Source organism: Mustela putorius, unplaced genomic scaffold (genome assembly GCF_011764305.1).
Source record: "Mustela putorius furo isolate JIRA1106 unplaced genomic scaffold, ASM1176430v1.1 tig00001063_pilon_pilon_pilon, whole genome shotgun sequence".
NCBI lineage: Eukaryota > Metazoa > Chordata > Mammalia > Carnivora > Mustelidae > Mustela > Mustela putorius.
This window is the reverse complement of record NW_025421556.1, coordinates 3886809-3902487: the sequence shown is the minus strand read 5'-3', so window position 1 is coordinate 3902487 and position 15679 is coordinate 3886809. Positions and strand designations below refer to the sequence as shown.

At 36.0% G+C, this 15679-nt stretch overlaps 1 protein-coding gene across 1 annotated transcript in view; it reads right to left on the bottom strand.

Moving 5' to 3' along the window:
• The window catches only part of MAN2A1 (mannosidase alpha class 2A member 1), a 168157-nt gene that overhangs the window by 86886 nt on the left and 65592 nt on the right, over positions 1 to 15679 (bottom strand). The window contains 3 exon segments of the mRNA XM_045087157.1: positions 5904 to 6081; positions 10775 to 10961; positions 13688 to 13861. Of these exon segments, the coding sequence (XP_044943092.1) occupies positions 5904 to 6081; positions 10775 to 10961; positions 13688 to 13861 (539 nt within the window).

The following is a 15679-nucleotide window of genomic DNA, read 5'->3' as shown; positions in this document are numbered from 1 at the left end:
TTTGAGGTCTCATGAGGGAGACTTTAAGAACAGCAGGTCATTAAAAAAATGGACTTTCTCTACCAGCAGGTAACATTGAATAGAAGTAAAACACAAAGAGTGACAAGAACTGCACGGTTGACTGCTCAAATGAAAAGGTCTTTTGACTAATGATTTAAATTACCAGAACATAAATCCATTTTTATGAGCCCAAGCTATTCCATAAATCAAAGGAAAAAGGAAGTATTATACCAGACCATGTAAACAGATATTGAAAGGCAGTGTTTTTAGAGAAAAACAGAGAATTTAAAAGGGAATTTTTCTTTGAAGAACGGTAAGATGCTGTTTTTGCTGTTTCTTACCACACACACACACACACACACACACACACACACACACACACAGAAAGCTATTTTTATTCAATGTGGCAGAAAAATAGTTAAGAGTAATTAAAAAACAGTGAGTAGTGCTCTCAAAGAGTCGCTAAGAACAGCACAGAACCTGGATCCAGAAAGCATGGGTTTGAATTCCATCTCTACCCCTTACTTAATATGTGGTTTTGAGCATGTTATATATATTGTGTTTGTGTTACAGCTAATAGGTTTCTAAGTAAAATGCTTTGAAACACAACTGGGAAATAACAGTCTGAGTTTTAGTTACCACTTTTCTATTGCAAAGGCAAAATTTCAGCTGGAAACACAACTGATATTATTAGTATGACAAATCTAAGTTATCATCATGCACCTGTGACACAATACATTTTATAACAGCAAAATAGACGATTATTTCTAAATCCTTATGTTTATATCACAGAAAAGCAATTTTCAATAGTATTACCTAGTCTTGTCTGGGCTTCACCAAACACTATGTATCGTGGGCAAGTTAATCTATTTGGGTCTCAGTTTCCTCATCTATAACGGGGATGATCATAGTACCTATCGGAAAATGTTCAGAGAATTAAAAAAGTTAACTAAGGTGAAGCACTTTGAAAAATTAATAGCAGGGGCGCCTGGATGGCTCAGTGAGCTAAGCATCTAACTCCTGATTTCAGCTCAGGTCATGATCTCAAGGTCATAAGATTGAGCCCTACATGGGGCTCTGAATTGGGCATGGAGCCTTCTTAAAAGTCTCTCCCTCTGCCCATTCCCCCACACCCCGCCAAGCATACGCTCTCCCTTTCTCTCTTAAATAAAAAAAAGTTAATAGCAAATAGTAAGTAACTCAAAAATTCAGTGTTATTTATTATTCGCCTAACACATTCTAAAAAGCAGAATTAAGTGTGTGTGTACAATCATGAGGGTCACAAATACAAAGAAATACAGCATTAACTTCAGGCCCAGAGGGTACAGATAAGCTCAGGGAAGTATACTGATAAAAGTAACAAAATATTCAGCAATCTAAATTCCTGGGCCTCATTTTCTCATCTATATAGAAAAGGAATTTCTATAACAAAAATCCCCTTCAGTTTCAGATTTTAGGGAACTGTGGCATGCCACAGAGTCAATATTAACAACAAAGTATATCCTTTTAAAATATTTTAATTAATTTTTGGTATTAGCCAAGATGAAAGTATTTCCTTCTTAGCTATTTCCTGGGCAAAGTTTATGTAAGTGGTGGACTGGTTGGTCTTCTCACAAACTTGACTCAGTCTCAAAGAATTGATATATAATCCTGTATGTATGTGTGTGTGTGTGTGTATACACACACACACACACACACACACACACACACACATATATATCCTGTATATATAATTTCTAGTCTCTTGGTAGCTCAAATAAAGTACATATTCCAAATAACAGAAAAAGTAAATTTTTTTACATTAAAAGGCAACAAATTATATTTTTAATATAACCTTATTCTTAAACATAATCAAATTTCTCTATCAGAACAACATACGAGGAAAAAAGTACATAAATTGTTAAATAAGTGATGACCAATGGCAAACTAACTGTCTTGACTAGTACAATGTCAATTTTTTAGCCATCTAAATTCAATTGCTTGCTTTTGTTTTTCTTTTCATCAAAAGAAAATAATCATAAATTGAGGCTTCTGGCTTGGATGAAATAACGTCAAACATCCTGCAGAGAACAGATATAACTATACAAACCACAGAAAGAAAAAAAGCTTTTGTTTGAAGGTATGTAAGGGTAATCAAACCAGCAAACATGTGACAAAAATTCCATAAAAGAAGGGACCACATGAAGGTTACTGGGTACAAGGCTAGAAGGCAAAAGTCAACTGTATTTTTATATGTGGAATATACCATGATAATGGATGGCCTAATGTTTGTAAAAAAGTTAACTGCACTAAAATTGATCTATTGGTTCAATGCAATCCCAACTAAAATTCCAACTTTTGGGGGGGTAGAACTTTAAAAGTTGATCTTAAACCTATATAGAACTATAAAGAAAACCAATGCAATCTTGAGAAGGAAACAAATTAAAAGACTTAAGCTATCATTAATATCCATTCTAAAACCACAGTATTTAAAACAATATGAGATTAGTTAAATTTAAAAGTTGATCTTAAACCTATATAGAACTATAAAGAAAACCAATGCAATCTTGAGAAGGAAACAAATTAAAAGACTTAAGCTATCATTAATATCCATTCTAAAACCACAGTATTTAAAACAATATGAGATTAGTCAAACAGACAAATTGAATAGAGTCTACACAAGATCCACAGAAATAGTTTCACTAATAATTAATGACAAATATGGTGCTACGGTAAATTAGGCACACTGGTCTTTTCAATAAATGGTGGTAGATATCCATATGGGCAAAATGGAACTTGATCCCTATCTTCATACAATTCACAAAAAAATCAATTCCAAATAGATTGCAGACCTAAATATTGAAGGTAAAATAATAAAGCTTCTGGAAGACAGCTTCATAAAAAGCGTATTTTCATGACTATGCAGTATAAACAAAAATTCTTAAGCAGAACATGACAAGCATTAACCATAAAGGAAAATACTGTTAACTTAGATTTAACTAAAACAAAGAATTCATGTTTATTAAAAGACAGCTTTAAGAAAGAAATTTAAGCATGATACGCTCACTACATTTGTATCTTTAGGGTAAATACCCAATAGTGGAAGCCAATAAAAAAAAAAAAAAAAAAAAAAAAAAAAGAAAAATTTAAAAACAGGCTTACATAGTGGGAGACAGTATTTGCATAACTTTTATCTGAAGAAAGACTCAAACCAAAATATATAAAAGAGCTATAAATGGTACAAAAAGACAACCCAATTTAAGGAAAAGTCATCAAAAACTTTAAATAGTCACTTCACAAACAGCAATAAACTTATGAAAAGATGTTCAACTCATTAACCAACATGGAAATATAAAATAAAACCATCACATCAATCATAAAAAAAATTTTTAAAAAAAATCCTTACAATAAAAAATGTCAGTAAGGAAGAACAGCAACTGAAATTGTCATGCAGCACAAGGACTAGCGCATCTATTTTGGGATGCCATTTGGAAATATCTACTGAAGTTGAACACGTGCATCCTCAATGATCAAACAGTCCCATCCCATTTTATACCCACATAAATTCACATACATATATATAAATACATTCACAATATTCAAAATGGCCTTATTTGTAATAGATAAAAACCGGAAACAACCCAAATGTCCATTAATAATAGAATGGACAAATTGTGACATATTAAATGGAAACTAAAGATAATATACAGTATTAAAAAGGAATATATTATGGGGTGCCTGGGTGGCTCAGTGGGTTAAGCATCTGACTCTTGATTTTGGTTCAGGTCATGATCATGGCGTGCTGAGACTGAGCTTCATGTTGGGCTCTGTACTCAGCGCAAAGTCTGCTTGAGAATCTCTTTCCTCTCCGTCTGTCCCTCCCCCTGCTCGTGTTCCCCCCTCCACTAAAATAAATAAATAAAATCTTTTTAAAAAATGAATATACTGCTATATGCACCACAGATGAATCTCACGAACACTAAGTAGAGCAGAGAAAGGCGGACACAAAGGAACACACTTAAGATTGCCTTCTTAGGTGAGTGCTGTGAAGAGAAAGGCGGACACACTGTACCCCTGGGGATAAAACTTAAGATTGCCTTCTTAGATCATTTCAAAAGAAAACTACTAGATCATTTCAAAAGAAAACTACTACTCACAATGAGAAAAGGGAAAATAAGGTTACTTCTGTAAGATTTGGCAATGATTTGAAGGACATCTAAGGGACTCTTTTGGGATGCCATAAATGCTGGAGGTGGTTACATGGGGGTTTTTAAACTTGAAAAATTCTCTGTACACTTCTGGTTTGTGCATATCTCCTATGTATGGGATGCTTATAATTCATATAATCAAAAAGTAACTTTATTTTTTATTATGTTACGTTAGTAACCATACAGTACGTCATTAATTTTTGATGTATTGTTCCGTGATTCATTGTTCACATATAACATCCAATGCTCCATGCAATATATGCCCATCTTAATACCCATCACTGGGCCAACCCATTCCCCCACCCCTGTCCCCTCTAAACCCTCAGTAAAAACTGCCCTATTGGGCAAAGAAGGAAATAGGTAAAATACAAAAATCAGGACTTTAATTTTTTAAAATCAGTGGTAGCTCCTTTTGTGGATCTCAAAATCATTCACTAGGAAGATGTATTTAGGGATAAAATACCCCATCTATATATTCCATCCCCTAAGCAAATGTTTGTTTATCAGCTTTACCTTTGAGGAGATTAAACAGATAATTTAAACATAGACCTGATGCATTGAGTTCATAATCTGGCAGAAGTTCAGTTGTTAAGTATCTTGAATACACTTAGCATCTTATTTAAGTTTATTTAACTATTTGATATTATTTACATTTACTTAATAAACTTGAATTATCCCAACATAAAATGTGGCCTATCATCAGCTTTCTAACCTCCTAAACAGTAACATCTCTTCTTTTCTATAGTATTTCCATAGATATTCTACTGCCTTATAGGTTAGTTTGTGACTATAATAAACACATTGGGTAATTTTCTTATATAGGGTCTAAGAAAGTTTGAATCCTGACTCATGAAACATACGCTAAGAAAAAATTGCCTGTATGTGATCAGGAAAACTTGAATCTATCTGGATACATGATAATATGAATTATTGTTAATTTTTTAGATATAATAATGGATTATTGTATTTTTAAATAGAGTCCTCATAATTTGTAAGTAGTGAAATGGTTACAGATGAAACTAAATGACTACTATTCCCTCCAAAATAATCCCCAGGAGAGGGTGAGAGAGGACAGTGAGTCACAGCTGAAGAGAAAGTGACCTTGAGTTGATCAATGTGGTAGCTGAACTATGGATATGGGAAAGCAGGATTCAGAGGATGGGTACTTTAGTTGTTTTCATAACTTTACAGTACATTTGAAAATTTCCAACCCGGGGGGTGGGTGTGGGGGAAGAAGAAGAGCTACAGACAAATTATTAATTTTGGAAGTCTTCTCAACCAAGAAAAATGCTAGTGTATTCTCTGGACACAAGATATTCATTTGCAAAATTTATGACATGTTCATCTGTATCTGCCCCTCACACTACTAAATCACAAGGATGCAACTGTCACAGAGAAACAAACTTTCAATGCTGGTAGAAAAACAGAACATCACTGAAAAATAAAGACGACAACTTAGCAGGTACTTATTGACAACTACATAAAAGTAACATCTCTTTAATGCTGTAGGAATGGGAGCAAGGGACAACTTCAGAAATGCAGCTATAGTACTAGATAATTTTCCTGTTTAAGAACTACCCTCTTACATAAGGACTACATATACTAGGAATTATTGGGAGATGGGATAAAGAAACAAAGGCTATTCTGTTTTAGCCTCATTTAATAATGAAGGCTCGACTTCAAATATAGTATCATAATTAAATATTTTCAAATTACCTTAACATTATACTCAGAATGAGAATTCATGTAATCAAAAAGCAGCTGATAATTCTTATACTGATGATCCCATTCTGTACGTTCAGAGTAGCGAAAATCATCTCCTAGTGGGGCCAGGACAACCGTAGTACGAAAGAGTTTTGACTTTTTTCGGTACTGATCTAGAAGCATCTCAGCCCTACAAAAGAGAAAGGGAAAATAAGAGTAATATTACGAAAAGGACAACAGGGCAACTCATTAAAAAGTGTATTATGTTAAAAGAAATTGTTATATATTCTTCCTATATTCTAGATTAGTATGATTTATAAGGCAAATTTTTAAAAAACTACTAACTAATTTTCATTATCCATTTAAAATATTCCTGGGGCGCCTGGTCAGCTCAGTGGGTTAAGTCTCTGTCTTCAGCTCAGGTCATGTTCTCAGGGTCCTGGGATCAAGCCCCACATTGGGCTCTCTGTTCAGCAGGGAGCCTGCTTCCCCTTTCTCCCTGTCTGCCTCTCTGCCTACTTGGGATCACTTTCTGTCAAATAAATAAATAAAAATAAAATCTTTAAAATATTCCTAGATTCTGGGGTGCCTGGGTGGCACAGTTGGTTGAGCATCCACGCTCTTGGTTTTAGCTTGGGTCGTGATCTTAGGGTCATGAAATCAAGCTCTGCATTGGGTCCTGCACTCAGCTCAGAGTCAACTTGGGACTCTCTCTTCCTCTGCCCCCCACTGCTTTCTCTCTCTCTAAAATGGATAAATAAATCTTTTAAAAAACATATTCATAGGGGCGCCTGGGTGGCTCAGTGGGTTAAAGCCTCTGCCTTCGGCTCGGGTCATGATCCCAGAGTCCTGGGATTAAGCCCTGCATCAGGCTCTCTGCTCAGCAGGAAGCCTGCTTCCTCTTCTCTCTCTGTCTGCTTCTCTGCCTACTTGTGATCACTGTCTGTCAAATAAATAAATAAAATCTTTAAAAAAATATATACTCATAAATTCTTACCAGAGGGAAAACCCCGCAGTTTCCAATAGATTATCCTTAGAGAACTAAAGTCACGTATGAACTTTGGCATATAATAATTGGGAACATCAATAGCCTCCTGAAGCCCAGCCATACACACTGGATCCCAGACTGTCCGTGTTTTAAAATAAGTCAGTCCAAGAAGACAATAAGGAGTTCTTACCTATATAAACTTTGAAGCTGGCTTTGACTTAAGGCCCCTTTCTCTAATTTGATCTAAACTTGCCTGATTAAACATAACAAAAGTAATAGTTTGAATGAAACGGATTACAGAACCTCATTTCCTCTTCAAAAGGAAGAAAAGCAACTCACTTAACACCTGCCATTAATAAACTGGGTATCTGTCACAGTGTCCTTCCCAGTGCTGGTCAACAGATAAAGCTTTGAAGTTGAATTAGCTTTTTTGATTTCTACCTCCCACAGATCTAACCCACAAGTCTAAAGGTCAGCTAAATACTAAATGTGCTGATGTGCTTTTATATTTCGTATTCTTGTATTCTGCAGAAAACCTTTGGGGTTGAACTGCTGAGTACTGAATTGGGGCACCATTTGAGCAAGTCTAGGAATACAAACTATTTAAGAGGAACGGCTTACAAAAATGAAATTAAATAAGCAGATGAACTCACAGTAGTTCTCTATGTAATGCCACGCTTAAGAAATTAGTGATGACTAATGTGCTTTTTACCCAATATTCCAATTTTCATGTCAAGGGCTATTGAGAAGTTCCAATTCACGATATAAAAACTTATGAAAGAAACTCAAAAGAACATCAATAATGGAAAGAAGTATTTTATAGAATTAAAAACATTTAAATTTAGAATCTCACATGATCTTTTTATACTGATGGTCTCTGAAACTGCCTTGCAATATTAAATTATTAGCAAAATTCAATAACTTGGTGAGTAAAATATAACCATACTGTTCTGATATAACATAGTTTTCTGAGATTAGCATTCGGTAGAGTACTCAACTGTTGCTAATATTTTACTAATATTCCACACTTACCAAAAATAACTTTGGATTATTATTTATAATTAAAAAACACATGTCTAATGAAACTAATCAAATAGAAAGATAAATAAGAGAAAAATAAATGAGAGAGTAAACTGAACATAGAAATCATGGATAAAAGTATACTCAATCAGATCCCCCTAGGCAACCAGCATAGAAAAGGATAAGTGATCATTTAAGTGAATGCCGAGGTTTACTACTAGATACATCATATCTTGTGTGTATATGCATAAGACACATAAGAGGAAAGAAATCACAAACATTAAATGTGACTTTTCCATTCAGCATCTGTCCTAATTCCCAAGCTCCTGCAAGAAGGTGTCAACACTGGCAAAGCCAAGAGACCAATCTATACTACCTGGTAGAGAGTGGATATTCACAAAATCTATGGTACACTAACGCCAAATGAATTGACCAATATCACATTTGAAGATGTGTAGCAGCAATCTGCTCTTTATTTCTACCAGGTTAGAAATGTCAACTTAACTAGAACCAAGAAAAAAGAAAAAATTCCCTAGAATATCCTATATCATGTGACATGTAAATCACCATTATATGTAAAATATACTGTATGAGAACAAACTCAACTTGATAAAGAATGGTAATTCTTTATTTGTGAAGTAGAGGAACCTGTAAATTATAGTTAAATTTCATTTTCTTTAGGGTATTAAAAATCAAGTGCCACTAGGCTGGAATGCATGGTTTTGATCTCCATTCATCACAAAGTAAAAAGGAAGGTGATGTCTGGAATGTAAAGTAACCATTAGAGTCAAGATTTCAAGACTTATAAGAAGTTTTTAAAAAAATCTACATAAGTATTAAATAGACTCTTTCATCTCCATGCCTCCAGGTGCCTGGAAAACACTTGCAGGTTCACTGGAAGTGACTGAGCACAAGGTCTGTTCCTGGGGGGCAATCTTTGAAGTGTCAGATGGGACACAGCAAAAGGATTACACAAAATAGCTTTTTTCCCCAATAATGCACTTTAAACAGGTACTCTTAGCAGCACCCAAGAAAGAAAAGGTGCACTGGGAGTTCCCAACTGAAGCATCTGGTTACCTTCAAAGGAATTCCCTATCTCTGACCTCCTGAGCTACAGAACAGCTTATGCTGCCCAACTTTCTACCTTTTGCCACATAATACACTGGATTATTCTCCTCTCTCTAACTAACCTAATCCCAGAAAGCATGCTGCTCACTTTCCTCATTCATCTTTATTGCAGTAGGAACCAATAAAATGAAACCAAGCTGATCCCCAATCTTGGACAGTTTTTCAAAATAACTATGAAAGTCAGATTTTACTAGAAGGGCTGTATGGCTTCAAGAAGTCTGCTATGTTAAGATACTTTTGTGTGTGCTACAGTGAGAGGCTCACAATGGAGTATTTTATGGCTCAAGGACTGACTCAAGGCAGAGACTCAATTCACCTTCTCCTTCCACACATAGTTTTTAAAAAGCAATTTTTAAAATAAATAGACTTGACAGTGCATACTGCAAAGATTTTACTCTATCTAAATGGCTTTATCATTGTGCTTCGCAACCATGTGGGGTGTGGTTATGTGAGTACCATATTCTCATTTTGTTGGTCTGGAGATTTTTCGAAAGCTCCCTGGCTAAGTTGGGCAGCCATGCTTGGTAACTACTGACCTACCTCACCCCTGCCCATTTTAACCCTCCTATGGAAGGTAGAATGCCTGGCTGCTTCTTAGCAACTCACGTGAACATGGAGTTCCCAGAAACCATCAAACTTACAAATGGCAAAAAAAAAACAAAAAAAAAACAAAAAAAAAACCCACAATCAAAACCCACATAATTATTGTTATACAATTAATGTACACAATATGAGGAGTTTAAAAATATGCCTACATTTGTGTTACCATCATGTTACTGAAAATTTTTTAAGGATAACATGTATAAGAACCCAGGCAGAGTAGGTTTTCAGAAACCAGAAATTCTAGGGTCTTAAAAATAGAGTTAATGAAACTTGTGGTTTGCAGAATTTATGGCTGTCATCCTAGTTTAATTGTTTATTGTTCCCCCTCTAACTCTCAAAAATCTCCTCATGTGGATAATAAATAACACAATCGATCTAAAAAAAATAAAATAAAATAAAAGCCTGTATCATCTTTCTGCCAGACGTGAGTGGTTTATATTGCAACACAATGTTTTATTTAAAGGCATTATACACCAGTAATTTTTAAGTGAAGAAATTAAACTTTAAAAAGCACACAAATGAAAAGTATAGGTAACTTGGTATAATGAGATGCCTCCATCATGAACAGAATTTTCTTCTTTAAAAAGTGATTCATTCCTTTTTTATTTAAGAAAAGATCTTTAAGTATCAATATTCCTAATTAAAAATGGTCTGTGAGTCAAAAATATGAGAAAGATCGAAAGAGTGTATTCATCAGAGCCGGGCAGCATCCACTAATATTGAAATTGTATTAAAAGAACAGATAATTATACTCTTTATGTGTTCCATTTCAATAAACGTGTTTTTGCAGTTGGGTTGCTTTTCTTACTAATGTATACAATAGAGACCAGAAGTTTTATTATCAACGAAAGTATGTGAGATCAATGAAACACAGCAGAAGGCTTTTATAATGAAAGCAAAGGAGAGGGTAATAACAGAGTGTTATAGGTTCTCCACTGTATATTGATCAACTGTTGTTCATTTTCCATTAAGTTATAACACATAAAAGGCACAGTCAAAGCTCTGGCATTTTTAAGTTGCTTTAGATCTGGTTGAGTAACTACCTTGAGCGTGGATGACGTTGGCCACTAAACCCTTTAGCAAAGAGCAGCAGAGCTGCTGCTTTGTTCGAGAGGCTGTCTTTACGAAATGCATATTCTCATACCTCTTTTGGACATTTCCAAGATGTATTGTTTCTGGGGGGACTCCCCAGGGACAACCGAATCTGCCTCCGGGAAGCCGTTTAAAATCAAACTGGCAGCATATTTTAGGATCAGGTCCGCACGTATGAGGGATGTCATAGCTGTAGAAGGGCATCATGTGGCAAAAAATATCTGTGCCAGATCCCAGATCTAAAATAAAGAGCCAACAGACAAAACCTGGATTTATAAACTGTGTTTTCCCAAAACTGATCAAATTGCCAGTACTTTCTACATATATAATGCAAGCTCCACCCTAAATCCACAACCTACTTGACTACTACTCGTACATAAGCCCCAGCTGCATTTAACGACCACCAGCCTAAAGGAAGAGACTCACATCTCAGTCTCTACCTCCTCTATCTCAACTGAGCAGAGACCCAACACGGACCAGCATTTGCTGGCCTGGAAAGATACAAACCGAACAGAAGCAAAACTTAATCACTGGCTCATCCAAAATTATGGGCTGTGTCCATCCCTGTGACCATCCCATATGGGCTCCTTGCCACATCTGCCCCCATAGCAGTTATGGGACCCACTGAGAAAGACCATGACACTGGCTGCAGAGGAAAGGAGAGAAGAACAGAGGAAGAGAATAAAGGAGGGAGGTAGGGAGGCTTATGAAATGCCGGGCAAATTCCTATCTCTTTCTTGCTGTGAGAAGAAAGGGCCACTAGAGGAGTTCACAGTCTCCTCCATGTTCACCAATGAAGAGCCACTGGGACTTGTCACCAAGAAAGCAACACAGGACAAGGGAAAGTACTTCTTAAAACCAAAGAACAAACAAACAAACAAAAAAAACAAGGCAAACAAAAAATATACAGAAAGTGAGCACTGGTTCCTGATGTAGAACTGTCTGTAATTAAATCCTCAATGCCAGCAAGTATCCTTATCACTGCCCTTGAGAGGTCAGAAGCCTACCACCCAGTGATGGAAAGCTTAAACAAGGGTTAACAATTGTTACCTTTGTCGTCTCCTGATCTGTAAATACCACTCTCCCTTTATTTAAGTGTGGATTTCTACTTTTCAGCAGTGGGTTATGTACTGCTTTTATGACAAAGACAGACACAACAACAACAACGAAAAAAAAAGACAACACGCACGTTTGAAAAAATGAAAATAACTGCTTCCTTAAGAACCAGAACACACAAAGAAGCTCAAATGAGTTCCAAAACATAATTTTGAAGCAACATGTTCAAATCTATCTGGTAAGTGCTAAAATATTCCAGTTCTATCTCATACTCCATTTAGTTAAAGTAATTACCAGCTCTTTTCCAAAATTTTAAAGCTATTCTAATTTGTATATTTCTGTGCTGTCAGTTGCTTCTCTGAATCACACTCGAGTGTGACATCATAGATGCTGGTCACTAGTGTTTGCTATCTGCACAGAGGCCTTGGGTGGCAACTTTCCTTGCCTTCTCCTATAGATCAAAGACACACTCGACTTTGCCGCACCTGTACTATTTAGCAGCTCATTTGCACATCTCAGTTTATCTGCTGCCAGTTGGTCTTGTCTTTTATCACACTAAGACTGTAATTTCCTGATAGGCAAAGAAGTTTTCTTTATTTCTTCCAAGCATGGTGTTCAGTACATAAAAGTACTTAGTAATTTCTTGCTGATTGATATTTATGGGCAATTTGAATGTGGGCAATACTGTTAGTAGGGCCTCTTCACATTAAAAATCCTTTTTTTTTTAAAAGAAATTAATATGCTCTTTTGCATTTGATCAAACTATACAGAATATAACCTCCTACGAGTTCTTGTTTTCCCTACAGGTTTTAATTCCCAGAATAAAAAATTATACAGTTAATTTCTTTCCTTACTGAAAAAACAGCAGTATGTATAACAAAGTTACCGTCTAGATTTACAAATGATTTTTTGAAAACACTTACAGGGGGAACTAACTTACACAGGAAAGCAAGTATGATGCAATGCAGTCATTTCTGAACATTGTTTTAGCAATGAAATCCTTTTTGCAGATGAAATCTTACTGAGATCTCAGTACCAGGATGGCAGTGAATGCCAGGGGCTTAAAGCCTGGGCTTCTGAACTACACAAAGCTGGATGTGTACCTACTACCTGTATGACTTTTGGCAAATGGTTTCACAGCTCTAAGCATCCATTTCTTCGCCATTTGAAAGGGATAATAAGAGAACCAAAGTTAAAGGATAACGATCTAGTGAGAGAGCAGGTGTAAGGCATACAATACAATGCATGGCCCATCATAAGAACTCAGTAAAGAAAAAGAAGTAATAGAGTATTCTGAATTAAATGTGGGTTGGGAAAGGCAAAAACCTCTCAAGAAGCCTAAATCTTGTCTCCTCCCCACCCCACAGCTGAGAGCTGTAGAAGTATGACCTTGGCAATACCTGTGTACCCACAGAATACAGCGTGAAAATAAGCAGGACAGGTAATAGGAGGGAGGGCTGTTCCAGGACGACAGGATTAAGGTTTTAAAAAAAGCAATTCTTACTAGATGCAGAGAGAGGAAAGCCAAAAGGAGAAAACACAGGCTGAATGTGAAATAAATGACTGGACATAAGTTCTAACACATGTTCAACTTTGTTATAAAACACGTCCTTTTCAAAACAGAAGTAAAAGCATTATTTGCAAAAGACCGATTGTTTACATTTCTTTACCTCCTTAAGGCATGAAAAAGAAGCCACAATGTTCTATAGATAAATAGCCTCAGCACGTATTAAGAGAATCTTAACACAAATACACTGGGGAAAAAATTGTAAGAATGTGTATCCAGAAGCAACCTCATTCTCAAGACAGACACTCTGAATATAAAACCCGTAAAAGCAGAAGTTCATAACCCTTATGAAGGAACATCTAGGTCAAGTGAGATCTTCCACTTTCATCACACCCCACATACCCCAACTCTGTCTCCAAAAAAATTCCAGCGTTTTATGCAATGCAAAATGTTTTTTAATTGCATAATGAACTCTCTGAATAAGCATGTGAGAAAATCCAGCACGTTTGAGGAGATAAGCCATCGTTGGTGAATGTCCAAAAGGATCAATAGACCAACCGGACCGAGGTTTTACTCCTGTTGATAAAGAAAATAAGTGTTATTTTTTTAATTGCTAATGAAATGAAAAGAAGTCACAATCCATTCAGACCATTCAGAGTTCTACAGTATTCTGGGTTTGGGGACGAAGCATCTCCCCAGCATTACCTCTTAGCATATACTCCCAGCAGGGCTCCCAACTGGGAGGATCCTGCCACCATGTCTTCCCAAGCAGAGGAATGGCGCTAGAGGTTAATCAGTTGGTGCTGAAAGAGGCACTCTGCCATCTTGTAGGTATTAGAAAGCTACTGCCATTTAATGGAGCTAGAGAAACAAACAGGACCTAACCTTCCGCCTTCTAAGACCTCACAGTCTTGTTTTCCTTTGAGTTGGATAACCCAGCAACTGCTGCTATGCAATAAAGAAAAGCAAGCTAACGTATTTTAACCTGTACCCCTCAATCACAACGTTAAGGAATTTTCAGGCTGTCTTTCATACCTCACAACAGCTCTGAATCATCTTTTTATATAATAGCAGCACTGGCCAAAATAATTACCACATTTCATTAAATCTTGATGAAATATAATTGTAACATAATATAATGCTGGTACTTTCTCTCTACCCAGAAAGGATTAATGGAATTTTTCACAACTGACTCACAGCAATTATGAGAGCCACAGACTAAAGATACAGCTCAATTTCACACAGGGTACAGTATAAAAAAATAAACATAATAAATGTAATGATTTGGATTAAGGAAATCCAGCATTATACAAATCTGATCTTTTATTTATTCAGGATACTCAGAACTCTGTGGAACAATCTTGAAGATGAACACAGGGCTGGGAAGCCCACAGAGAAGACCGGAGAAAAAGTCAGAACTCTCAGAGGACCAAGAATATGTGTCAAATCTCAAAGAACCAACCACATATTTTTGTATTTCACATATGCAATTCACCTCTAAAACCTAAAGAAACCTTGAACTCAATTTAGTATTTTTGCGTTTTTGTGGTGGTATGGCTTAACAATTCTGGAACTACTTCTCCTGTATTCCAAGATTGGGCAAATTAAGACAAGGGAGCCAGGTTTCCCACTGTTAAGGAACCATCAAATATGTAAATGTGGGAGAGCAGAATGTACTTAGAACACTGAATTGAAATAGGAGGCATCAGCACTAACTTAAGTTTTTTTTAAGAAACACACACCCACACCCATTTTCTAGCTCTGTCCTAGGAAGGCCTAGATGCAGTAACACCCCAGGACCAATGAGTACACCTTAGCTTCTAGATATGACACTATGCTCTATTAAAAATAACCTTAAGGAAATGCTCATTCCAGGATGGTGATTAGGAAAATACAAATAAGCCTGGAAATTATACTTAGAGCATAAAGTAAAGAAATGGTCTAAACATCATGGGAACATATTAGAATAACTCGGGAGACAGCCTGTAGGACCTTCCACTATCCAAATGTGTGACAACTGGGGTATCAAAATAAACAATGATAGTATTGGATTATAACCCACTGAATAAAGTAAGAAGCCATGAGATCCATGAGCCCCAAATAAAAAGAAAATTTAAAAAAAAATAGGAAATAAAGGAAATAAAAAGGGAAGGTATTCCTTTCAACAGAATTCCAACTAATAATTATAGAAAGAATGACAAAGTTAGAAAATCATCAATGGATCCTAAAACTACAACATGCAAGTGTGATGAGGAAAAGGATATTTACCTAATCTCAACGTTTCTCCCACAAATAAGTTAAGAATTAAAGAAGCAAAAATGTGATAGTACAGCAAAGAAACTTAACAGACACAAATTAAGCAACTGACCAAGTCTAGCAGCACCAGGATTAAAG